Consider the following 26,143-nt stretch of genomic DNA (forward strand, 5'->3'; position numbering starts at 1 on the left):
TGCATGAACTGTTAAGGTTTTTCTCATTTGTTTGATGAAGCTATTTACTCAGACTTTACTAACCTAACTAACCCACCTCCATTCTTTGGACTGTGATAACTTTCAGCATGATCAAGTCTCTAAAATAAGCTCAGAGAGAAGTGGAACTCCAAAAAAACGCAAAGCTCCACCACCTCCTATCAGTCCTACTCAGGTAAAAATGAAAGAAAACCAACAATGAAAAAACATAACAACAAAGCCATAATTTTGTTATTTTGTGTTTAGGTCAAAAAGAACTGTTTTAAAATTGACCTGTAAATGAACATTTAAAATTTTCTTTAGCAGTTTTAAACTACAAATAGTGACATGAAGAATATTGATTATAGTAGGGAAATAATGTTGATTCTTACTTATTTCAAAGCTGAAGAATTAGACTGTATCTTTTTTTAGAAGTTTCAAAATTCTGAAAATCTAGAAGAGGACCTTTTTCCTTAAGATAATAAGCTCAGACAGAGCTCACATTAACAGCTCTAGTAAAGTGGGGAGAATGTGTGACTGGTGAAGCATTAGTTGAAAATGAATTTTAGTTGGTCTGTCAAACATTATTGAAATATATTTGCCTTTCATATTACATTTAAGGTTGGCTCTCATTAAAGGAGCTTTCATTTTTGAGCTTATGGTGATTACTGAGTAGAAGAGGAAGCTTGAGTAACTATGAAATGATAAATAAAAACAAGCCAGGGTTTATTATTAAAAGAAGCATAGGCCATAAAAAGAATAATCCTTATCAAGTATTTAAGAGGAATATCTCCTTCAATAAGTAATATTAAATATGTTAGCATATTCATTAATAATATTCTCAATCTGCAATAGAAGTTTTATAAACTTGTAAAGTTAATTCTAGTGAATATAGGAGCAAAGTTTCTTAGTTAATTCTACTCTGTAAATTTTCAGAAAGTCTTTGAGATAGGTGAATTGTATTGAAAATACGTTATCATTGAATTAATTGAAACTAAGCATAATTACTGTTAGATTTATTTGCATTGGTTAAATAGGCTAATTCTTTGGCACTGGAGAAGAAAAACTTTTGAAGAAGGATTCCTTATTGATGGTTTTCATTTTGGTTTTTTAGTTGAGTGATGTGTCTTCCCCAAGATCAATAACTTCAACACCACTTTCAGGAAAGGAATCAGTATTTTTTGCTGAACCACCCTTCAAGGTATTTTATTTCTGTGTCCAACTTATTACTTAATTTTAAGATATACAATAGATTTGACTTAAGTTATATAGCACTGGGTAAAACAGAATATACTTCCTAGTCATTGGTTTACAACCTTTTAATCAGAGGTCGTCCTCTGATTATTTTTTCTGGTGAGGACTCCGTAAAAAAAGAGTAGACTGAATATATTTATTAATTAATATTTAATTTTCTTCATTTAAGAAAAGGACAAAGATAAGAACTTACCTGATAACCAGTCATCTTTCCAAATTGAGTTGACATAATATCAATCAAAAAGAAAGAAATGGATAGTCGCTGATGTCTTACTAAGAAGTAATTATATATTTTTATATAATTATAAAAGTAATATGTATTTATTTTTAAGATGTTAGTAAATCCATTCTACCTGATTCTCTAGATTTGTGGTTGAAATGTATTTTAAGGAATGAGAGGGTATTTCAATTTAATATTTGTTTACCTAAGTATCACTAGGGAATTATACTTGGAAAAAAAGTAAAATTTATATTTGTTACAGTGAAATTTCAATGGCATAATTGTGTATTTATTTCCCCCATCTAAGAATTACTAAAAATAAATTTGTGTTTAACTTAGATGCACATTGATCTGAAGAAGATTCTATCAATCTATCATCTCGCTTGTGTTAACTAGATTTTATTAAAATACAAGGCAAGGAAAGGAAGTTATGCCTTTATAATTACCATCCTAATATCTTCTAATATGATTATGGCTCAAAGGTAGCAAATGCATTCCAAAGAACAATATGACAAATTATGTTTTTCAGAAATAGAGTGTAAAAAGACTTACTTCTTTAAAAAAATCACAGAAAGATAAAAGGGACACCATCTGTAATAGCTAAAGTTTTAAAAGATAAAAAAATGCCAGTGGGTGGTGGTGATGTGGAAGAACTAGAACTCTCATACTCTGTTTGTTGGATGTATAATGGTACAGCTACTGCAGCCCTCCAGGCTCCTCTGTCCATAAGCATTCTCCAGGCAAGATTACTGGAGTGGGTTGCCATGTCCTCCGCCAGGGGATCTTAGACTGAACCCAGGTCTCCCACATTGCAGGCAATTCTTTACCATCTGAGCCACCAGGGAAGCCCATAGCTACTTTGGAAAACCATCTGACAGTTTCTGTAAAAGTTCAACATACACCTAACATATCATCTAGCCATTCACTCATAGATGTTTACCCAAGGGAAACTAAAATATGTCTCAAAAAGTACACAAATGTTTATAGCATCTTTTTTCAAATATCCCCAAACTAGAAACAGTCGAAATGTCTTACAACAAGTGAATGGATAAAGATAATGAGATATATCCGTATATAAGAGCATTAATCAGCCATAAAAAGAGAATGAAGTGCTGGCCAAGCGGTATCATAGATGAATCTGGAAACCATCATGCTGAATGAAAGAAGCTAGGCTCAAAGAAGTTCATCCCTTGTAATATTCCATTTATAGGAATTCTAGAAAATGAAAAAAGGAGAGTAGTGTGATTGCCTGGGAATGGCAGGGATTGGCTAATGAGGCATGAGGAAACTTAAGAGGTAATGCGGATATTCTGAATCTTGATTATAGTGGTATCTTGCGTGTGTATCTGTTAAAACTCCTCAAATTAAAAGCTTTCAATGTATATACTTTATTGTACTGTAATAGAGTTGAAAAATAAAAATAAGCGCTTATTTTTTAAGTGAAAATAAAGCTTTTGTTATGATAAGCACTTGCCAAAAATGAGCCACTCTATTTTTAGCATTTGAGCGTTTACAAAAGTTCCTTTGCTGGAAAATTATCTCTCTCATCACGGTCTATGGCATATCTAGATAAAACTTAGTAATTTCTGGCAAGAAACTGTATTTTGTTTTGGAATGAGAGTTTGGCTTTGAAGTTACAAGAATTTTTCCAATATACTAAAAGACAGATATTCGGGGATACAGGTTTAGAGGAAATCTTTAGGAGATTGTCAGTCCACAGCCATAAGAATTCTTATTCCCTTATAAAGTTACCTGTATTTTCCCTGACAGGTCTCATTGATTACCATTTTTCTTAAAAGCAATTAATATATTAATGGCTTATTGATAAAGTGATAAAGCTAAAAATACTTCTAATGTATTTTAATTTATTACCCAGATAAGTAAAACTTCTATTTGTCTTTACTATGAAAGTAGTATTCACAATCTCAAGTTTTAGCACACAGCCCACTGAATTAGCTATTATGTAAGTTTATTATAATCTTCAAAGATTTTTGTAATATTCATGAGGTTTCATTTTGTAATATTTTGAGAATATATCCTTAGGAACCTCTAAATAAAAATTTTATCTCAGGGGTTAATTGTTGCTTTTATGTACTTATATTTTAAAATATCTTCTTACTGGAGATGGTCTATTTTCATAGTAGGATCATACCAACCTGTGTAAACTCAAGGAGAAAAATTGGCTGGACTCTTTTGCAGAGTGTGACATTCAGGAATATATTTTAAGTCATTTTTGTGTTCCAGCAGGCTGAGATTAGTTCTATACAAGAGACCAGAGACAGGCAAAGTGCCAGTACTACAGGTAAGACGAAGGGGCCTGTCCCCATGACTGGTCTCTATTTCATGTCCCTTTGAGAGAGCAAAGGCCAAGGAGAGATACCCTGTCTGGGGAAGTCAGAGAACCTTGGGTACCACCCAAACACTGCCAGTCTTTCACAGTCTGATGCTGTCTACTTCAGCAGACTGTCACCTAGATTTTAAGGAGTCCCTGAGCTTGGGTATGAAAAAAGAAATCTCTGTTTTCATCTGTTCCTAATTTAACATTGGCACTTCCTTCAGTGATGAATATAGACAGAAAGCCCCAGTAGTGTTAGCAGATCAGTGATTTTGACACCAGGAGAACTCACAGATGGTATCATATCCCCTTACTGTTATTACAAATATCTTGAAAGATCATTTATAGTATCTCTACTAGAAACTCTGGCAGTTATTAGACCTGCTTCCAGATCTTGTTGTTTGGTGGGTTACGAAAGAAGCTTGCCGATTGCTGTAGCTTGTACATTCTATTTTATGCATTTTAAGACACTGTTTTGCAATGAGGTCCACGGGCTGTGAGCTGCCAGTAGTGACCCTTCTTGCGACTGAGCAGCAGGTTATTTCTTGAAGAGAGAGCCAACTGAGCACCTCCACGGTTGCCATAATTGAACTTTTCTGCTTTGGATTTTAAACAGACGTGAAAAAGTGTCAAATCACATGCAATCATATTGTCTTCAAGGAGGTTTGATTCATTGTATTGAGTTCATCCTGTTGCTTTACCCTTTAAGAATGTAGTACAGTACCTTCAGAATCAATTTGAAATGTGGAGTAGATTATTTCAAAGGCCCCTTTTTTGTTCCAGCGTCCAGTTTCTCAATGTTATGCACATCATATGTGTTTGGAGCACTTAACTTACAAAATTTAGACATATAAGCATATTATTGGCTAGGGAATTTTTGCAGAAACTAATGCTTGAGACGTTAATACAGCTCCAGTTAATAATGTGTTAAGAAATATTCCTGGTAGAGAACAATGTTAATATAACTGCACAACTGTTACATTGGATACTTTAAAAGCCATCCATCCTATCTTAGAAGTAATTTTTGTTGCTTAGAATTATCCTCCTGCTCCCAAATTCCCTGATTAATTCCAAGCTGACCAGACTCTATGTCAAGAACACTCATAAAGCTGTGGTTTAGGCCCCAGGTATCATTAGTAAGCATTTCTGTGAAGAGATGTCATTTCACATCCTTCTAAATTAAGACTCAAGTTTTCATCTTTGCATTAAATGGTTGTGAGAAATTTTTTAAATAGAGGTGAAAATTTGGATCAGTGCTGTTCAGAGTATGGTCTCTAAACTGTTGCCAGTCTAAAATTAAAAAAAGGGATTGCTCCAAAAAGTCATCCAGCCAAGCACATTGTTTCATCCACCTGACAATTTTTATCCATAGGAAGACTTTCTGGGTGAAGGAAGCAGTATATTGAATGACATTCTGGAGCACATTTCTTGTCTTGTCTCAATGAGAAGTTTGAGTAGCATAGCTTTAGATGTTATTTCAGCATGATAATCAGTAGAATGTCAAACAGTTGTGGTTTACCAGCAGTGTTTATTGTGGGATTCGGAAACTCCTGTTTCATGTAGGGGTGGTCAGCAGATGCCTTAAGGAAGAGGCAGGGTCTGATGTGGGTCTTGAAGGATGCCTAAGAGTTATCCAGCCAAAGAGATGCTACAAGGGCAATCATATGGATGAAAAATTAAAGAAGCAACCTTATGTTGAGAATAGAGAGGGTGTAAATCTGATGAAAATGGGATACTGGGGAAAGACGTGATGAGTCATAAACCTGAAAGAAAAGTAGATTGGAGCCAGATCAGAGAGGCCTTAATCCAGATAAAGGAAGTTGGAGATTATTTTTGGAGGGAGAGCAATTAAAGCACTTGAACCAAAGTCATGACCCCATCAAAGTATGTTTTAGGAAGATTAGTCTGACAGTGTTGTTGGTACAGGCTACATTTTGACTAGAGGAGAGAGAGAAAGATTTGTTAGGAAGCCATTTGTACAGTTAACCAGGTATGGTGATGAAGTCTAAACTAGGGTAATGGGGATGGGGATAAGAAGTAAACCAGATTCCAGAGATCTTTCTAAAAGGATTCATAGAGTGGGATATATAGGGCATGGGAGGAATAAAAAACAACTAAGGTGTGGCACTTAATCAAGTGAACAGAAACTGTATAACCAAATCCATCAGTTTTCAGATAAATTTATTTGTATCTAGGCATCCATTATTATGCTAGGAAGTGAGGAGGCCCCTATCCAGCTGAATGGGGCTTTCATCCCTAGTCTGGACGAGAAGGAAGAACTGGATTGGGTAGAAAGTGAGTTTGTTAGAGGTCAGAGAAATAATAGTTAAATTTTTAAAATATTATTTTAAATTGTCTTTCTCTTTCCTAATAGCTGATAGCTTATTGGATATAAGTTCTGAGGCTGACCAGCAAGATCTTCTTGTCCTATTGCAAGCAAAAGTTGCTTCTCTTACCTTACACAATAAGGAATTACAAGATAAATTACAGGTAGGTAAATAGATCACTACCACAGTCTGTTCAGTCTGGTCAAGCTATTGGATTTCTCAGGGTTAGTTGGGTATTTTGTTTTAGACACCAACATTGGTTTCTTCTTTTTAAAATATAATTACCCTTTAGCATTTTATGCTTTCAAATTATTTGTTTCTTGAGACTTATTCACTAATTTATTATTTTTATAAACTGGTAAATTATATAATTATATACCTAGTATGATATATATGACAATAGATAGCTATATGCACACCATATATATGACTGGTCATTCATTTAGTAAAGTTGATCATTTCGAAGAATGTGGCAAGAGGTAGGGCAGCTACAATAATATGAGAAACAAAGAAAAATTTGAGTCAGAAGCTCCGCAGCCAAAACAGCTCTTGCATTTTTAAAGTGGCAAACATAATCTGTCCTTCAAGAGCACAGAATAAGCTTAGTGTTGTTAAGCCTGACTCTTGTGTCCCAGACCATATTTTTTCATGGGGCAAGAGGACGCATGTAGAATGATACTGCTGCTCCCCCATACTCAAGGTTTGGATTTGCTCCCCGATTGCAGTTGCTTGCTCATCTAACCACACCTTTGGTGTCATTTCATTCTTGCCTTCTTTCCAGGCCAAAACACCCAGGGAGGGGGAAACAGACCTGAGCTTTGACTCTTACCATTCTACTCAAACTGATTTGGTCCCATCCCTGGGCAAACCTAGTGAAACCCCTCCTCTAGACTCCAAACCATCTCCATCTGTCATAACACATTCCTCAAGTAAATCCACTCTCGACAGCGATGTCAGAATCCAGCAACTCCAAGAGGTTTTACACGACTTGCAGAAGAGACTGGAGAGCTCTGAAGCGGAGAGGAAACAGCTGCAGGCCGAGCTCCAGACCAGGAGGACAGAATCAGTGTGCTTAAACAACGCCGAGATCTCGGAGAATGGCTCCGACCTCAGCCAGAAACTTAAGGAAACTCAGAGCAAGTACGAGGAAGCTATGAAAGAAGTCCTGAGTGTGCAGAAGCAGATGAAGTTGGGCCTGGTCTCACCGGAAAGTGTGGATACTTACTCGCACCTGCATGAGCTGAGGATCACCGAGGAAGAAATGGACGTGCTCAAGCGGGACCTCCAGGGTGCCCTGGAAGAAAGTGAACGAAATAAAGAGAAAGTGAGAGAGTTAGAGGAGAAACTGGCAGAGAGGGAGAAAGAGGCAGTTATTCAGCCACTGAGGGAGGAGTACGAGGAAATGAAAAGTTCCTATTGCTTGGTGATTGAGAATATGAATAAGGAGAAAGCATTTTTGTTTGAGAAATATCAAGAGGCACAAGAAGAAATCACAAAACTGAAAGATACGTTGAAAAATCAGGTGACCCAGGAGGCGGGTGATGAAGCTGAGGACATGAAAGAGGCCATGAACAGGATGATTGATGAACTCAACAAGCAGGTGAGTGAGCTGTCTCAGCTGTACAGAGAGGCCCAGGCAGAGCTGGAGGATTACCGGAAGAGGAAGTCTCTAGAAGATGTCACAGCTGAATATATCCATAAAGCAGAGCATGAGAAGCTGATGCAAGTGACCAACGTATCCAGAGCGAAGGCCGAAGAGGCACTGTCCGAAATGAAGTCTCAGTATTCAAAAGTGCTGAATGAGCTGACCCAGCTCAAACAGTTGGTAGATGCTCAGAAAGAGAACTCTGTCTCTATCACGGAGCATTTGCAAGTGATAACCACCCTGCGGACCACTGCCAAAGAGATGGAGGGAAAAATAAGCAGTCTGAAAGAGCACCTGGCGAGCAAGGAAGGGGAGGTGGCAAAGCTGGAGAAACAGCTCCTAGAGGAGAAGGCGGCTGTGACCGACGCGATGGTGCCCCGGTCTGCCTACGAGAAGCTCCAGTCATCTTTGGAAAGTGAAGTGAGTGTGTTGGCCTCAAAATTAAGGGATTCTGTGAAAGAGAAAGAGAAGGCCCATTCAGAGGTTGCCCAGATTAGAAGTGAGGTCTCGCAAATGAAAAGGGAAAAGGAAAACATTCAGACTCTCTTGAAATCCAAAGAGCAGGAAGTAAATGAACTTCTGCAAAAATGCCAGCATGCTCAGGAAGAACTCGCAGAAATGAAGAGACATTCCGAGAGCTCCTCAAAACTGGAAGAGGATAAAGACAAGAAGGTTGGTGAGACTGTTGCTATTGAATTTCTAGCTAGCAAACCCTGGTGCTTTGAACCTTCATTTACTGAAATTAGCATTTTTAGCATTTGTTAGCACTAAGCTATTGTGAATGCACTAAGGCTCCACACAGGACTCCATCTGTCCCCAACACCACATTAAAAATAGTAGGGTGGACATTTATTTAAAAAGAAAGAGAGAGAAAGCACTCATCTTCTACTACTTCCCTCACACCAGAGTATTTTCAAATGTGTGGTACATATTTTCCCCTTAAAAATTATTTTACAGAAGCTCTGCCAAGTGTCAGGGGCCAGAAGTGAACCCACCAGCTGAGAAATATTTGTGATCCATCTTAAACTTCTACTCTGTTGGAATCCAGACAGATTTCCTCTGTCATATGGAAAATCAATTACTGCCAGACTTGATACTGCTTCCCTAAACCCCGTGAGCTTACTCTTGAGTCAGTTTAAAAGCCCTCCCTGGTCCTCATTTTCAAAGGTGTGCAACAGCAGAGAAAGGGAGGAATGTGGGGGGGCCAGGCAACTCGAGATGGGCTGAGCATGGAAGGTGGAGAGTAAGGGAGAAGTGAAGGATGCTTCTGTGCTTGGATCTGCTCTGCATCCCCAGATGCCCAGTCTCCCAGGTTAGATGTTCTGAACAGCATTCACTAGAGAATTATTTATTTTTTATTCCTTTATTATCATGGATGTTTCCAAAACAGCTTCCAAAGCCAAGGAAGCAGGGGTTTGAGAGCGGGTGGGGGTGGGGATTGTCTTCACTACAAGGTAGGATATCAGAGATACCAGGGTTCCCAGAACTTATTTCTGATTGCTTATGGCAGCAATAGGGAACAAAGCCTAGCTGGCTCCAAATATAGAATACCTGAAATCTGTTTTTGATTTATTTTTTTTAAACAGTCCCCCATCTTAAGGGTGAAAGAAGGGAATCCACATAACAGATGTTGTTGCCTTCATGGCCCCAAGCACAGTCTCATTCCAGGGCTCTTGTCTGCATAGGCTTGTTGGTTTCCCTGACTCTTACCTTGTTGTTTCATTGTATGGCTTTTCTTTGAAAAATTAAGAAAAGGGATTGCTCCAGGCCCAGAGGCCAGTCGAGGCTGTGTTCCCAGTGGAGAAACAGCTGGCATCTTGCCTCTGCGGGTGCCTTCTCTCCTGATAAGAACTTTCCTTTCTCGCTAGATAAATGAGATGTCCAAGGAAGTCACCAAGTTGAAGGAGGCGCTGAACAGCCTCTCGCAGCTCTCCTACTCCGCCAGCTCCTCCAAGAGGCAGAGCCAGCAGCTGGAGGTGCTGCAGCAGCAGGTCAAACAGCTGCAGAACCAGCTGGCGGTGAGCGGGGCTGTTTCCGTGGCTGGCTGGGCGGTTGGGGTGGGGGACAGGTGGGAGCCTGGCAGAAAGCTGCCCAGCCTAAGAGAGTCGTGCTTCAGTGAGCAGTTGACTAAAGACCTTCAGGTGAGGGCCAGAGAGGGAGCTGGTGGGTTTCCCAGTCTTTACGTGCAATGAGAATGAGTTCTGTGTGTCACCGGGAGGGGAGGGGTCTGCAGGATAGTGGCAGGAGCCTTCTTGTCTTGTTCCCTCTTCCACTCACTCGCTCCCCTTTCTCCTTTTTTCTGCTTCAGTAGTTACCATCTCTGGCAGCGGGTCGAGATGTTTCTTATTAGGGGGCCAGGATGTTTGGTGGTTGTATATCCACATGTCTGAAGCTGCTTCTTGGCCCCTGTCCTGATTTCACCCAGGAAAGCTTTTTCACGTCTGTACTTGTTTCTGGTGACTGTGGTAATAGAGCAACAGAAACTTGGTTTAAAACAACACAGATTTATTACTGACAGTCCTGGAGATCATAAGTTCAAAGAAATCAGTTTCACAACAGGAAAGTCTAGGTCTCAGCAGGGCTGGCTCCTTTCAAGGCTCTAGGGGAGAATCTGGTTGTCTTTTCAAGCTTCTGGAGGCTGCCTGCTTTCCTTGGCTCATGGCCCCTCCCTCATCCCCAGAGCACATCCCTTCAGCCTCTGGTTCTGTCCTTCCACCTTTGACCTTTTTGCCTCCTCTTGCTGCGATTCATGGGGTTGCAAAGAGTTGGACACGACTGAGCAACTGAACTAAACTGAATTGATAGGACCCTAGTAATGACATTTAAGGTCCACCCAGATAACCAGTATAATCTTTCTTTCCATCTCAGGATCCTTAATCTAAAATGTCCCTTTTGACTGATGGGTAACATTTATAGATTCTAGGGATTAGGACATGGGCATCTTTGGAGGGCCTCTCATGTTGAGAGACTGAGAGGCCAGGGTGGTGGGTGGTTCATCCATGTGGATACTAAAGTCAACCAAGTAATGACAGAAGCAGGACCAGAAAGGAAGACAGTGATCAGAAGACAAAGCTATAGAATATGTAAAGTTTTCATTGTTGCCTGCTCACTCTGTTGTATTTGACTCTTTGTGACCCTGTGGACTGTAGCCCACCAGGCTCCTCTGTCCATGGGATTTTCCAGGCAAGAACACTGGAGTGGGATCCATTTCCTCCTCCATCTCCCCCACCAAGGGATTGAACCCAAGTTTCCAGCATCTTCTGCACTGGCAGACGCATTCTTTTACCACTGAGCCATCTAGGAAGCCCTTTAGTTGATGAGGGTATGGGATGTTTTCTACATGAAGATTAGTTTACCCTGGACTGTTGCTGGCTTCCATTTACATGAACTTGGGTTTTGTGATTCCTTCAATACAGATCGATACTAGTGAATTCAGGTTTCTACAGTCCTTACTCCCTCTGGCCACAAAGTTCAAAACCAGCTTTTTTATGTTACCAGCTCTAGCAGTGGAGTTGTAGTCAGGGAAGGAGAAGATGCTTTTGACAGTTTTGCAGGTCATTTTTCTGATCAAGTGGTTATCACAGACTCGTAGATAAAGTACTAATGGTTTATATAGTCATTCTTACAATTATCCAACATGCATTTAATGAGCTTCTATGTATCAGTAATGTACCAGGTGTCCATGATATAAAAATGAATAAGACACAATCCCTGCTTTTATGGAATATAATGGCTTACTCAATGTACTCAGTGTGGTAAGCATTTGTTGAGAGATGACCAACATGCTGTGGGCATAGAAAGGCAATGTGGATAGCCAATCTGGGTAAATCTTGGAAGGCTTCCTGCAGGAAGTGATGCTTGTACTCAATCTTAGATGAGTAGGAGGCAGCAAGGATGTGGCATTTAGATGGCCCATGGTAGCTGCAGCAAGCACAGCTTGGAGTGGAGGTGTGGAGTGTGGATGACTGGAGACTGACTGCTGGAGAAGTGACTCAGGAGCTAAAGAGAAACAGTGGGAGGCAGGGGAAGCCTAATGCAGATTTGCTAGAAAGACAGGAGATGGTGGTGAGGGAATGGGATGCTTTCAACTGAGATCTTGGAGATAATGACTGAGGCAGGGAGGTAACCATAAGAGTGAGTGGCTGGAAGGAAGAGACACAGGTCATGAAGCTGAGGTTGAGGGACTGAGAGGCCAGGGTGGTAGGTGGTTCATCTATGTGGACACTGAAGTCAGCCAAGTGATGACAGAAGCAGGACCAGAAAGGAAGACAGTGATCAGAAGACAAAGCTATAAATGATGGAGTGGAGGGAACCAAGAGGTGGGAGGAATCAGCAGAGAGAGAGCTACCAAGTATACTTCCTAGTGGCATGAACTTCAAAGATGGAAGGTTCCAAGGTTGTCCTTAAATGAGAAGGACACCTCATATCTAACACTGATGGGAAGGAGGTAAGAATAGATACTGATGGGCCTCAGTTGATTTTTTAAGTGATCCATATGTGATAGTTTCGATTTCCATTGGGAAATGGGAAGAAAGGCTTCTTCTTAGAAGAGTTAAGAGCTGAGTTGAGATCCTCGAAATAGTCACTGAGAGGAATTGGAATAACATCTCAGCAAGAAGAAATAAAAGCATTAACAGCTGTGCTGAGGGGCCATTTGAGATTGGGGTCATCACCCTGTTTACCTCCTCAGTACACAACTAAATCACTGAATTCCCCAGGGATTATATACCACTGGTCACACAGTAGGTGATCAACAACTCTTTTTATAAGATAACATTTTAAAAATTAATAAATATTTGGTCATTTTAGAAAAGTTGAAAGATTAAAAAAAAAAAACCCTGAAGAAGCTTGTATCTATGTATCTATATACATTGTCTATAATTTAACCACTAAGAGACAGTAACTGCATTTGATGTAGTTCCTTGCACTGTTGTTTACTTTGTTTGAATACATTTGCCTAAGTATGTGTATTTATATTTGTTTAAACAAACATGGGTTTATAATAACTACTTTTTACAGGAATTTTCTTCTGGAGTTGACATATGCCAAGATATGAAATAGATTTTTTTTCCCCTAAGAATATTGACAAGTGTTCCAAACCACACACCCCATCAAGTCCACAGCGATTTCAAAAGCTTCCTGTGCTACTTGCTGGAAGGAATCACTAGGGTAGCATTTGGCCACAGCCTTCTCCTAGGATTTTTTTTTAAGGTCTCCTAAGCCCCTGATGGTGGCTCAGATGGTAAAGAATCTGCCTGCAATGCCAGAGACCTGGGTTCAATCCCTGGGTCGGAAAGATCCCCTGGTGAAGGGAATGACAACCTACTCTAGTATTCTTACCTGGAGAATTCCATAAATAAAGGAGCCTGGCAGGCTCCAGTCCATGGGGTCTCGAGTCAGACACAACTGAGTGACACACACAACAGGCTCTTGAACAGTGTCAAATTGTCTCTTTCTAGGAATGCAAGAAACAACACCAGGAAGTGATATCTGTTTACAGGATGCATCTTCTTTACGCTGTGCAGGTATGATGTCTGGGGATCCTAAAGAGACACCACAGCAGGGCTTGTCCAGATCCCCGTCTTGAAACTAGCAGAACAGATGAGAATTTGAGGAGATGGATTTTCAGTGGAAAGCTTTTTCAAATACCTTCTGCTTTGCTTTGGATTTTGTGTTGGGAGCCCCTTCCCCTGTTAATGGGGAGCTGCCTCCTTTGTTGAGTGCTGAATGAGGAGGTGGCCGTTACATGTCCCAAGAAGGAGGCTGGGGGTTACTTTCCGGGCCTGAGGATATTTGCCGAGCCATTGGTGCCGGTGCACTCCTGGGATGGTCAGTGTTCTGACTGGCTGGGCTCTCATTTGCTGTTAAGGTTCTAGAAACCCTTTGTTGAGGGCTCTGCTGCGAGACCCAGCCTCCTCGTCCTCTGGAGGAAAAAGATCAGGGCCCTCACTTTGCATCAGTTCCTCCTGGAAATGTGGGAATGGGTAGGGCTCACATTTCCTGGGAAGACCCGGGGGGCATCTAAGGGCTTATGCCTGGCAATCATCTCACTCCCTAGGGGAGGCAGTGCCAGGATTTAGGTTCTAATGAGTGTCATTTTATTTTAAACCTTTTTGACGTTCAGTTTTCTAATGAGCATTCAGCCTCCCCTCTGCCCCTATTATTTTCTGCATTTTGATGCTCCTGTGGGACAGCAGCCTCTGCCTTTTACTCACCTCCTTCCTCGCCACCCCCCAACATCCCACGTGAATTGTGTCCAAGGCATGATATCATAGGTTATTCTAATGAGTGTCTTGTGTTGGACTTTCCTAGGGCCAGATGGATGAAGATGTCCAAAAAGTACTGAAGCAAATCCTTACCATGTGTAAGAACCAGTCCCAGAAGAAGTAAAGTGGATTCCTTGGCAGGACACTGGCCCCTTGTTGTCCACCTTTGTGTTATATCCGGAGTTGTCGGCAGCCACTGCCATTGTTCTCATTCGTGGTATCACTGTGACCCTTATCATAGAACGTCTTCCCTTTCCAGAGACTTCTTTCTGAGGACAGGTCCCTGGAGAAGACTGTCCTCTGTAGAACCGCTGAGAGACTTCAGAGCAGCAGAGGGGAAAGATGCGGTCACCCCTTCTGATCCAGAGCTGGGATCAGTCACGCCCAGGAGTCTGGTCCCTGTGCTGGCAGTGGGGCATCTTCCCTGGTACCTGCCTAGCTAAGGGGCTCCATGCAGCCGTGCTCCTGTTCCTACCCTCCGGCCGTGCCATTCAGCACAGTAGGATTCTCTTTACTTTTGGTTTCCTAGCCCCACCCCCACCCCGAAACACGACTTAATTTCTAACCAAATTTGTATGACACTAGTTAATGCGCTATGTGCTTAAGATCCTTTATCATGATGTCCTGTGGATTTAAAAACTTTAATTCCATTTTTTCCCCATCTGCCTTATATTTCTCACCACCCTGCTTGTCAATCTTACAGTCAGATAAGCACTATTAACTTAAATATGAAGTTTAAAAACAAAGGCAAATTGTCCTTAAAAGTTCTTTCTTAAGTACATTGCTGACGTGTTGCAAATTTTCTATGCAAACTTGCCTCCTGCTGTTTGTTATCCACGAAGCTCAGGAAATCCAAACATTTGTGTTTCAACAAGGGACAGTAAACTGTGTGTTTACAGCCAAAAGAAATGCCTCATAGTTTTTAACCTCAATTTTTTAAAAGTGTTTTTTTTTTTTCTGTACAATATTTTTATTGGCTCTTAAAGATGTTTTCATATCTAAATCCCTAAGTGAAATTTACATTAGACTATATTAACAAAGTATTTTTTAGGTAATCACGCTTAAGACTTTATATATATATATATAACTTCTTTCTCCACATTTTCAGCTATAGCAGAAGGTGGTTATATATTCCACTCAAAATGTCCTACCACCAACACCCCTAGACTTTCTACCATTGTGTTCTTAGGACTGTAGCACGTCTCTAAATATAGTAAATCCTCTTTAGCCCATTGGATATTTCTGAGTGCCCCAACTCTACCAGCACCTGTAAATTACCTCGGGAAGGACTGTACCAGTGGGTTTTTCAACTTTGAAACAAAAAATCCTGGTAAACATTATGGTGCCTCGCCGAGGTCTTGGGAGAAAACATCTCTGTTCCCTTTACTTTCAGGTTAAAAATGTTTCTGACTTGCTTGCAGCTTCCTTTATGGCCTTGATCTTATGAGGGATGTAAACTGAAGACAGAAGTCTCTAACGTATAGAACTGTTAAGTGCAGGCCGGCTCTGATGGGGCTGCCTGCGCTCAGAGACCACTTGGCAGCCCTGTGCTGAATGGGGGCCAATGACAGCGAAGCAGAAATGGCTTTCGAACTTGGTGTTACTTTTCTTAAGTTGTTTATAGTTCAGCAATTTCGAACATGCTCCAAAGAAAAATGTGAAAGGACTTTCTGTCACAGCACTTAAGAAAACACAAAACCACCCCCACCCCACCCCCACACAGAAATGCTGCAGAGTGTAAAACTTGAGACATTTTGTAGGATGCCTGACAAAGTGTAGCCTTTTATCTTGTTTCAGGATGCATATTTATTTCAAGTACTCTGGTTAAATACTGAAGTTACATGCTGTAGTTTAGCATTTTGCCTTTGTAATTTACAGAAAAGTACTGCAGAAAATAAACTTTTGTTTCGTTTTGCATCTCCCTTGTTGATTTTGGGCGCCTTCATTAGCATGCCCTGTAGGGCTTCTGAAGATCAGCTCAGTAGCACTTCCGGGTGACGGTTTTTATATCCCGTGTCATGTTCAGCAGGTGGCCGTTGTCTGCTATCTCTCACGCAGTATGTCATACCGTCCCCATATTCTAGCTCCTGGGACCACCTTGAACTCTCCCCCAGTCATCAGCCACTTTGGAACACTTGCATCACAGTTATTTCATTGAAAATTGCCTCTCAGTTGATCTGCAGTCTTTTTTTTTTTTAACCATTAAAAAATCTCCATTAGATTTTTTTTTTTCTCTTCTATTTTGAAAAAGTAAAAAAAATGTGTGCTAAGTCACTTCAGCCCTGTCTGACTCTGTGGGACCCTATGGACTATAGCCTGCCAGGCTCCTCTGTCCATGGGATTCTCCAGGCAAGAATACTGAAGTGGGTTGCCACGCCCTTCTCCAGGGGATCTTCTTGACCCAGGGATCAAACTTGTGTCTCTTATGTCTCCTGCATTGGCAGGTGGGTTCTTTACCACTAGTACCACCTGGGAAGCCTGAATATATAACATGGTTTATTTTTAAAAAGTCAAAGACATTATCCTGTCACATTACAAAGTTAATTCATTCCTGAAAAAAACTCCTGTAGCGTGAATTCTTGCAGGTTGAAATCATAATTAAAACACCAGATGACAATGAAATGGGTGCAATTATTTAAGTAGCTCATATTCTTCATAGCACAGTGTAACAAGGCCATCTCCCTTTGCTCACGGGCTGCTGCTGCCAAGGCATACCATAATACTCGACTGAACACTTGCTCACCTCCTCCCTCTGAAAAGAAAAAGGACAAAAGATACCAATGAAAATAATGCAAAAATATAATGTCTGAGGCTACTGTTATTTTAAATTATCAAGTGCATGCTCCCTAAAAAGAGCTTACATCAACAGAGGCCAACTGTTCACTCAGAAAATAATTTCCTGGGAACACTCAAATGAGTTCTTAATTTAGATAAATCCAAACCAGGCTTCTTAAATGGAAAGAACTGTCATATGCCAACGGCAGGGTAAGAAAAGAAACAATCATCCCTCAATGATTATATATCACGGTATAATTGTAGGATAAATGAGATAAACTGAAAGTAAATCTCTCCTTCTGACCTCCCCAGAAGTAACAGCTATTTAGTTTCTTGAATGACCTAAGACAGTCTGTGTTTATATGTATTGGATCGTTAATGAACATTTTGGCCACCCTAACATTTTACTTTCCTCTTTAAATATGGACACTTCATTCATTCTTCAGGACCATACTTTTTCCACCTAAAATATCCAAGAGATTGTTGTTTCCCAGCACACAACTCTCATCCTTTTTAACTGCTGCATAATGTTTCATAGTATAATTGTGCTGTATTTTATTAAACTAACTCCTCATTGATGGGCATTTAGTCTGTTTCCAGTATTTTACAGCCCTAAAACTGACGTGATGACTATGCTGTGTATAAATGTCTGTATGTATGTGTGAGCATCGTTTGGGTGATTTTCAAATTGTCCATTTGCACACTGGCTTCCATCAAGTGATACAGGAATGCAGAGAAGGAAAAAGTAGAATAGCATGTGGATCGTCACAGTCAGAAAGAAAGGTCTTTTTCTTCACATGGGTTTCGTAAGAGTCATCAACTTGTTTTTCTTATGTAAACTTTCAGACTGACTCCAAAGCCTTTAATAATTCAACTCACCGATCTTAAGATCAACACATGATATGCTGTGTGGGGAAAATGCTCCCAAAATATGTTGATGCATAACCTTTTGCCATGTGGCATAACCGGAACGCTGGGTGCTGACAGCAGTTGAAACACCACCCAGCCAAGATGGGGGTGATGTAAGGTTTAAAAGGCAGACTGCAAGGCAGAGACTGAGCTGAAAAAAGCAATAGACAGAGGCATTCACGAGAGCAGTTTCTGTTTACCTTCTCAGGGCAGAGAACTGTCAAGCATTCAGGGAGTGTGTGGCATATTTGTGAAGCAAAGGACAAAAACCCATCAATGACAGTCACCATAATTGGGCCAACAGGAGCTGGTAGAGGGAGCAATCGATGTGGGTGGGTTCCAGCAGATGAAAAGGCTCCTTTGAGGAGTAAATCCTCAAGAGATGGAGGTGGATAGAAGGGAAGAGTCATTTCTGCACATTCACTATAAGCCAAGCTCTAAAAATGGGAAACTATTTCAAGAATGGTGACTGGGTGTACCAGATTGTTAGTGGAGAATGTGGAGGGGAGACAGAGGAGCAGGACACGGTCAAATAATGTAGGATTTAACAAAGGAGAAAGGTAGTGAGAATTACCTGTGTGTCACCATCAGATGTTTTCAAACTTATACATTTAAATCAGGTTAAACACACTCTTCATAGGCAGAATAACACCCTCCCAAAGAGGCTCATGTCCCAACTCCTGGGAATTTAAATAGTTTATGTTATATGGCAAAGGAGAATTAAGTTCTCAGATAGAATTAAAGTTGTTAATCAGCTGACCTGATTAGCCTGATACAGAGATTATCCTGGGTTATCTGGGTGAGCCGGCTGTAATCAAAAGGCTCTTGTAAAGCAGAGGAAGGAGTCAGAGATTTAAAGATGCTGCACTGCTGACTCTCAAGATGGAAGAAGAGCCGAGAACCAAGGAGGGCGAGTGGTTTCTAGAAGCTGGAAAAGGCAAGAAAACAATTCTCGCTGAGAGCCTGTAGCCCAGCCATGGTCATGCAGACGTTTGACCTCCAGAGGAGGAGGTAATAAATTCCTGTCGTTTTAAGCTGCTAAATCTGTGATGACTTGTTATAGCAGCAATAGGAGACATAACAGAGGCCAGAACCTCTAATAATAGGGAGTTCCTGAAGATGACACAGTTTACTGTTACTGAATATGAGTAATAAGCCAGGCACTCTGCTGGATGCTAAAGGTTCAGTGGTGAATATAAAGCTCCTGCTCACAGGACCACACATCTGGTCAAATGGCCCTGCCACAGAGCAGACATTCCATGTTCATTGGATGAGTGGGTAGGTGGCGATTTAGATGGATGAATTGCTTATAAGGCCCTGCATCATGATCTCCTCTTAGGCTGACTCATGCTCCTGTCTCTCTTCCTCTCATTCTTTCATCACGTATTTATTTTTCTCTGTGCTGGGCCTTCATTGCTGTGTGCAGGCTTTCTCTAGTTTGGGCAAGTGGGGGCTGCTCTCCAGTCGCAGTGCACGGGCTTCTCTTAGTGGTGGCTTCACTTGTTGCGGTGCACGGGCTCAGTAGTTGTGGCACACAGTTTCAGTGGCATGTGGAATCTTCTCGACTAGGGATTGAACGAGGCATCCTCTCCTGTGTCCCTGGAATTGGCAGGTGGATTCTTAACCACTGGACCACCAGGAAAGTCCTCTTTCTCTCATTCTTAATTGAACCTTTTGTTGTTCTTTGAATTGATTAAATTTGCTCTGTCCCCGGGACTTTGCGCTTGCTATTAACATCCTATAATGCCCTTGTTGACATTTGCCTGATTTGCTTCCTTATTTCCTGTAGTCCTTCCTCAATGCCACCTTGTCAGAGAAGTCCTCCTTAACGACCCTGTATAAAGCAGCACAGCCCTCCCCACCTGCTCACATCACTTTCTAGATCCCTTGCCGGCTTTGTTTTTCTTTGTATAATTTGTTACTTTCATGGAAGGTGGTTCATCCCTTTCAGAAAGCTGGACCCCTTAGCAGAGGCCTGAGACCAGCCGGAAGAGGGTTTTCTCCTAATTCACACAATGCATGCTCAGTCACTTCAGTCGTGTCCGACTCTTTGCGACCCCATGGACTGTAGCCGGCCAGGCTCCTCTGGCCCTGGGATTCTCCAGGCAAGAATATTGGAGTGGGTTGCCATTTCCTTCTCCATAATTCACACAAAGTTGCTGCCTATTCCCTAAGCCACCTGCCTTTTTCTAACTTGCAGAGACATCGGTGCTTACTAGCAGCCCTATGTTTTTCTTCACCTGGTAGAACAGAAGCTCCAGGAGAGCAAAATCTTCATTGCTTTGCCTGCTTTTGCTTGCCTAAGGCTTAGAAAGAGCAGTGTCAGGCACATGGTAGGCATTCAGTAGGTATTTTTCCCTAAAGGGATGGACAGATACATGGAGAAACTCACAAGTAAATGGAGCACAAACAGCCTTAGGTGTGTGAGTATGAGACCATGGATGGGACACCAAGGGAGCTCAGAAGAAAGACATCCAACCCTGCCTTGAGAGGCCGGAAAATGTGTTTTAAGAAATTACACCGTCCATGAGAAAGTTTATTTGGATTTCCTTGTCCTCAAGTTTGACAGTTCCTGGGTCTGGAATAATAGAGATAATCACATTTGATTGGGGATTGGAAGACTTTAGAAGGAACCCTCTACACATGGTTCCTCTATGTGATTTCTGCAATAACAATGCTTAATCAGGATAAAGGGAGAAACGTTGCGTGAACAGACTATTAATAAAAGCACTGTCTCAGATTACTAGTATTTCAATTCAGAGTCAGTAAACAGAACTGAAGCACACCTACTATTGAGACAGAGGGAAAGGGCAGGACACAAATGCTTGATGATGGAGTGAGGCTGCTGGAATGCAATAAAGACCAGCCGGAACCAGCTGAAACCAAGGTGGCTTTAAGAATAGCCAGGTCATTGATCTATAGCTCATTATACCTTCATTGTGATACTAAAAATCACTCCCCTTATGCCATGCTGGTTCCGATGTGGGCCATAAAAGGCCAAAAAGTGGGCAGTGGCCCAGTTCCTGGGAAATCCCTACACTCGTGGCTCAGACAGTAAAGAATCTGCCTGCAATGCAGGAGACCCAGGTTGGGAAGATCCCCTGGAGAAGGGAATGGCAACACACTTCAGTATTCTTGCCTGGGAAATCCCATGGACTGAGGAGCCTGGTGGGCTACAGTCCACGCGATCACAGAGTCAGACAGGACTGAATGACTAACACTTCCTGAAATAGCAAAGAGTCCTCCCTATTAAATTACTTAGACCATAAAATCCTATGACCCCATGCCCTGAGGTCACTCTCACTGAGCCGACCGCATTCTACCTATGGAATGTGTATCTCTGTAAATAAATTTTCTTTCCCTTTCCTGTGGCTTGCTCTTGAATTCTCTCTTGCACTAAGTCAAGAACCCTCACTTAGCAGTCCATCCTAAGGATTACTGCAGACTCCAGGATGTGGTGATATTTCCCTCTCCTGCAGCTCCATAACTAAGCTTACATCTGTAGCCAAGGTTGAAATGCAAGGAAAGAAAAAAAGTCACAGAGGTTTAGAACTCTAAGAGTCTTTTTAAAGTTCTTCTCATCTGATTTCTAATTTTACAGATGAGGGCAACGTGCTTCTGGTTAGAACTAATTAAATGGAGATGGCACCAGTGTTAGCTTTAGGAATGAGAATTCAATGGCTGCTCAGCACCTCACTTTCCCTCACAAGGACCAGCAAAGCAAGTGTTCAGGAAAGAGAAGTTATTTTTATTACTCTTGGAAACAATCTCATAGGCACTTCTTACCATGACAGAACATTAAAACTCTTCAACGAAGACCAACTTGTAAGGTAAGGGTAAGGGAGATGTGTCAGAGAACAGGAAACAACTTCTTCCTTTTTATCCTCATACATGTTAAATATTATTCATAGAATCACAAAAATCTCTGGTTTAACCTCACAGAATCCTGAGACTGGAAGGGGTTTTAGAAAGCAAGTGGTGCAAATACTCTCACAGTAGAGGCGAGAAAATCGAGTCCCCTAGACTGTGACCTGCCTCAGGGCACAGAGTCCAAAGCAGAACTCTGCCATTTCAAAGCCCAGCTCAGTGCTCTCATCGTGGTTTCATGCTGAGGATTCTTTTAGGAAACAGAAAATAAAGCAGGTGGGATCTTTCTGAAATTTTGGCTCAGGAGCTTGAGGGTAGAGATTTAAGCTTTAATAGGCCATCCAGGTTTAAACTTATGGGATATTAAAGCAAACTCACTTAAACAGCTCCTCCAACCTAACTCCAGAAAGGCTATCTTGGCAGTCCAGGAGCAACAGCAATTAAACTTCAACACAGGAACTGGAAAGAACAAACACTAAATGTAAACACCACCTGTCAAGTTCTTGGTAAATATTTTCCTTTTCTCTCTACTGAGCTTGCTCGTTTTTGAAAAGGAGAGGACATACCAGTTCCAATTTGACTTGTCATAGGCCCCTAACTCATTGTGGGGTTCATGACAACTCCTTAAACACAAGGCTACTTGAGCCAGTGCCATTTATTTGGGTATTGACCACAACTGCCCCGTCACCTGGCAGATCTAAATGATAGTTTTCACTCTGCATCTTTCAGGCCACTGAAGGTGGGTAGGACAAGGCTACATGGTGTATAACTTTGCGCTATGTAGTGTCTGCCAAGTGTGCCCGGACCCTGGAAAATACTCTCTGACCTGCCAATCATTAGCAGAACTAGTGGACCATTTCTTAAGTTACTGACTCCCTACACTCCGCTCCACTACTCACGTGTAGCGCGAATTTTACCAGGAGAGGCAACACAGACGGTGCCAGCACCGTCAATAGTTCTGAGGCTTTCCTCGCCGTGCCCCGAGAGACAGAACACCCGGGGAACCGCAGGGTGCAGCGTGCGCGGGAGGCGCAGGGTGTCGCCGAATACAGCCTGGGTACATCGCAGCTTTAAATAAGGTCGTGGAGCCCGAGGCCCCATTCCATCCTTCGATGGGATTTATCGCTTCTTTCCGGGTCTTCATCTCCGAGAGGTAAAGTCAAATTGAGAAAAACAACAGTAGGCGGTACAGCTGCAAGAGAGGGAAGTGTCAGGACGCCCCCATCTCGCTTGGGAGGACCGGAAAGCCTCCGGGGCGGCAACAGCTATAGTTGGCTGGGGCAGCCCGGGATTCCGCAGGACCGGAAGTGCCCGCGTCGCCGTGGCTACAGGCGCGGACGCTAAACGCCTACCGCAGCATTCCGTTCCTATGGTAACACCATTGCCTCCAGAGCCAAAACCCCGGCGGCGGACGCGGAAGGCAGAGCCAGCTGAGCTTCTCGCTTCCTCAAGGCAACCTGTGGCGCCTTGAACGAGGTCCGCAGAGGCCAGTACACTGAAGCGCCCCGCGGAAGCCGAGCAGAGGGTATCCAGAAGGCTAGTTCCGGGCCTTCTGCCCTTCTCCAGGTACCCGGCGACACTTGGCTCTAGGCCGCCCTCGCCCTCTTTTCCGACCGGGGCCTCAGCGGCCGGTGCGCCGCTGACAGGAAGCCAGGGGGAACCTCCGACGGTGCTTGAAATGTGTTAAGATTTACGAAGGCGAGACAACTGCAGAAAAGAAGAAAGCGATTTGCACTGGAGAGAGGGGCCAGAATTTGGTGTTCAGTTCAGGGCCATGGGAAATCTCACAGGAACAGAATTTAGGAGATTGAGAAGTCAGAACCTCTACCCCCTGGCCACAGTTTATATATATGCATATACATATACATGTGTGTGTGTGTATGTTTGAACCTCGCCCCCGGCCACAGTGTGTGTGTGTGTGTGTGTGTGTGTGTGTGTGTACAGTGTGTGTGTGTGTGTGTGTACAGTGTGTGTGTGTGTGTACAGTGTGTGTGTGTACAGTGTGTGTGTGTGTACATTGTGTGTGTGTACAGTGTGTGTGTGTACAGTGTGTACAGTGTGTTGTGTGTACAGTGTGTGTGTACAGTGTGTGTGTGTGTACAGTGTGTGTGTGTGTGTGTACAGTGTGTGTGTGTGTGTGTGTGTGTCTGCACCTGGTCTTAGTTGCAGCACTCAGGATCTTCTTTGCAGCCTGCGAAATCTAGTTTCCTAACCAGGGATTGAACCTGGGCCCTCTGCACTGGCAGTGCGGAGCCTTAGCCACTGGATCACCAAGGAAGTCACCGGCTACAGTTTTGAAAGTAGAGATTAGAAAGACAAATTAGTGAATCTTCCCTTCTAGTCTTTGGGTGGAGCATTAGTCAGAGACCTACTCAGGGCTCAGGTGGGAATGAGTGACTTTCTGCAGGGTGAAATTAGGAGAGACTTGGTGGGTGCTAATGTTCATAAATAAATTGCATTGCGTTTTTATTGGATTTAAGCAACGGGGATAACCATGAAGGTTCAATTTAGAAGATAATAGAAATCATTTTTTTCTTTTTTTGCCATCAGTTTTCACTATTTCCTCCATCAGTTTTCACTATTTCCTCCATCAATTAATGACAGCAATTAAAATAGATGCATGTGTTTTAGCTCTTTAACTAGGATCACCTACTAAATAGTGAGATGTCTCTAGGGACATGAAGAATTAACAAACACACTATTAGTGTGTTAGTCGTGAGAGCTGGTCATCTGCAAAAACAATATCTGACTTGAGTAGGAGATCACAGTTCCCATGATTCAGGAGATGTAAATGTGTTGGCTTAAGGGGTAAGAAAGGTCAGAGATTTGGGAGGTAATGTGGAGTAAATTTTAAACAATAGAAATTTAACTCAGGGATTTAATTTGGCAAATGTCTTTAATTTCTGCTTTCCAGGTACACCATTCATGAGTGTGTGTGTAGTCTATTTGTGGATTTAGGGTGGGTTATATATTTGGGCAGTTTCAGTTTAACGCTAATAGCATCCAACAGAGGGAAAATAGAACAGACTTCTAAGTGTTTTTTTCTGAAGCTAACCTCACATGTGATTCTTGGTAGGAAGAAGATGCGAGCCAGCCCCATCCGCATCCCAGCTGTCACCAATGATACCGACTGGGACTTCTGCTTCCATCTGTAAGTGCCACAGAGTCTTAGCATCACTTTCCACTGGCCTGAAGCCCTGGGACCTTCACTTTTTTTAATATATGAAAAGATTTTGTTTTTCAGTGTTTACATTTTATGTTTTTTAAAAGTATGTTTGAATTTTGACATTTTTATTAAATTTTTTTTACTTTGTATTGAAGTATAGCTAATTAACAATGTTATGATAGTTTCAGGTGGACAGTGAAGGGACTCAGCCATACATATACATGTATCCATTCTCCTCCAAACTCAACTCTTCTCCCATTCAGGCTGCTGCATAACACTGAGCAGAGTTCCCTGTGGGACCTCCACTTAAGGCCAATCTTGGTAAGAAGCTTTGCATGCGTGTTATAGGGAAGAGTGAGCTTCTGTGTAGTTTTCTAATACCAGTTCTGGACTTCCCTGGAGGCTCAGACGGTAAAGGGTCTATCTACATACAATGCAGGAGACCTGGGTTCTATCCCTGGGTCGGGAAGATTCCCTGGAGAAGGAAATGGCAACCCACTCCAGTACTCTTGCCTAGAAAATTCCATGGATGGAGGAGCCTGGTGCAGGCTACTGTCCATGGGCTCGCAAAGAGTTGGACACGACTGAGCAACTTCGCTTTCACTTTAACCTATGCAAGGGCTTCCCTGGTGGCTCAGTGGTAAAGAACCTGCCTGCCAATGCAGGAGATGTGAGTTCAATCTCTGGTTTGGGAACATACCCTGGAGAAGGAAATGGCAATGCACCCCAGTATTCTTGCCTATCACCCTTGGTTGAGAACCATTGCTCTATACCAATGCTATCAAGTAGAAATACAATGCTAGCCAAAAATCTAATATTAAATTTTAAGTAGCCATATTAAAAAATAAAAAGAAACAGGTAAATGTAAATACTATATATGTATGTATATAATATTATATAAAATAATTAATTAAATATTTTTCTTCATATTAAGTCTTTAAAATTTGGTGTGTATTTTACACTGCAGCAGATCTCAGTTCAGGCCAGCTACATTTCATGTGCTTAATAGCCAAGTGTGTCTAGTAGTTAACATGTTAGTATGATTCATTCTGTACCATCTTATAAAATATTTTAAGGATTATATAACTATAAAAATTGAAGTTAAAAATGTAGAGTTCAGGGATTTTTCTGGTGGTCCAGTGGTTAAGAATCTGTGTTTCAGTGCAGGGGAAATGGGTTCAAACCCTGGTCTGGAAACTAAGATCCCACATGCCCTGCAGAGCAACTGAGTCCACTCACCACAACTGGAGAGTTTATGCACCAAAACGAAAGATCCTGCATGATGCAGTGAAGAACCTGCATGCTGCAACTAAGACCCAATGCAACCAAATAAACAATAAAATAAGTATTTTTTTAAAAAAAGAAAAAAATGTTAAGTGCAT

The 26,143-nt window shown here is 41.9% G+C and overlaps 2 protein-coding genes across 11 annotated transcripts in view; both read left to right on the forward strand.

The window, feature by feature from the left end:
• The window catches only part of RAI14 (retinoic acid induced 14), a 159,927-nt gene extending 143,966 nt beyond the window's left edge, over positions 1-15,961 (forward strand). For 6 of the 8 annotated variants that reach the window (XM_020891503.2, XM_020891508.2, XM_020891501.2 and 3 more), the window contains exons 11-18: positions 107-193; positions 1,112-1,198; positions 3,716-3,773; positions 6,181-6,296; positions 6,915-8,450; positions 9,647-9,796; positions 13,238-13,303; positions 14,091-15,961. In XM_020891503.2, the coding sequence (XP_020747162.2) occupies positions 107-193; positions 1,112-1,198; positions 3,716-3,773; positions 6,181-6,296; positions 6,915-8,450; positions 9,647-9,796; positions 13,238-13,303; positions 14,091-14,168 (2,178 nt within the window). In that variant the 3' untranslated portion in view covers positions 14,169-15,961. The remainder of the gene's footprint in view (positions 1-106; positions 194-1,111; positions 1,199-3,715; positions 3,774-6,180; positions 6,297-6,914; positions 8,451-9,646; positions 9,797-13,237; positions 13,304-14,090) is intronic. The other 2 variants (XM_020891500.2, XM_020891510.2) reach the window with 2 other exon arrangements.
• A 6,983-nt stretch (positions 15,962-22,944) lies between these two features.
• The window catches only part of TTC23L (tetratricopeptide repeat domain 23 like), a 61,349-nt gene continuing 58,150 nt past the window's right edge, over positions 22,945-26,143 (forward strand). For 2 of the 3 annotated variants that reach the window (XM_070476560.1, XM_070476559.1), the window contains exons 1-2: positions 22,947-23,161; positions 24,672-24,746. In XM_070476560.1, coding sequence (XP_070332661.1) covers positions 24,679-24,746 — 68 coding nt within the window. In that variant the 5' untranslated portion in view covers positions 22,947-23,161; positions 24,672-24,678. Of the gene's footprint in view, positions 23,162-24,671; positions 24,747-26,143 lie in introns of all 3 variants that reach the window. The other variant, XM_070476561.1, reaches the window with a different exon arrangement.

Source organism: Odocoileus virginianus, chromosome 14 (genome assembly GCF_023699985.2).
Source record: "Odocoileus virginianus isolate 20LAN1187 ecotype Illinois chromosome 14, Ovbor_1.2, whole genome shotgun sequence".
NCBI classification, from domain to species: Eukaryota; Metazoa; Chordata; class Mammalia; order Artiodactyla; family Cervidae; genus Odocoileus; species Odocoileus virginianus.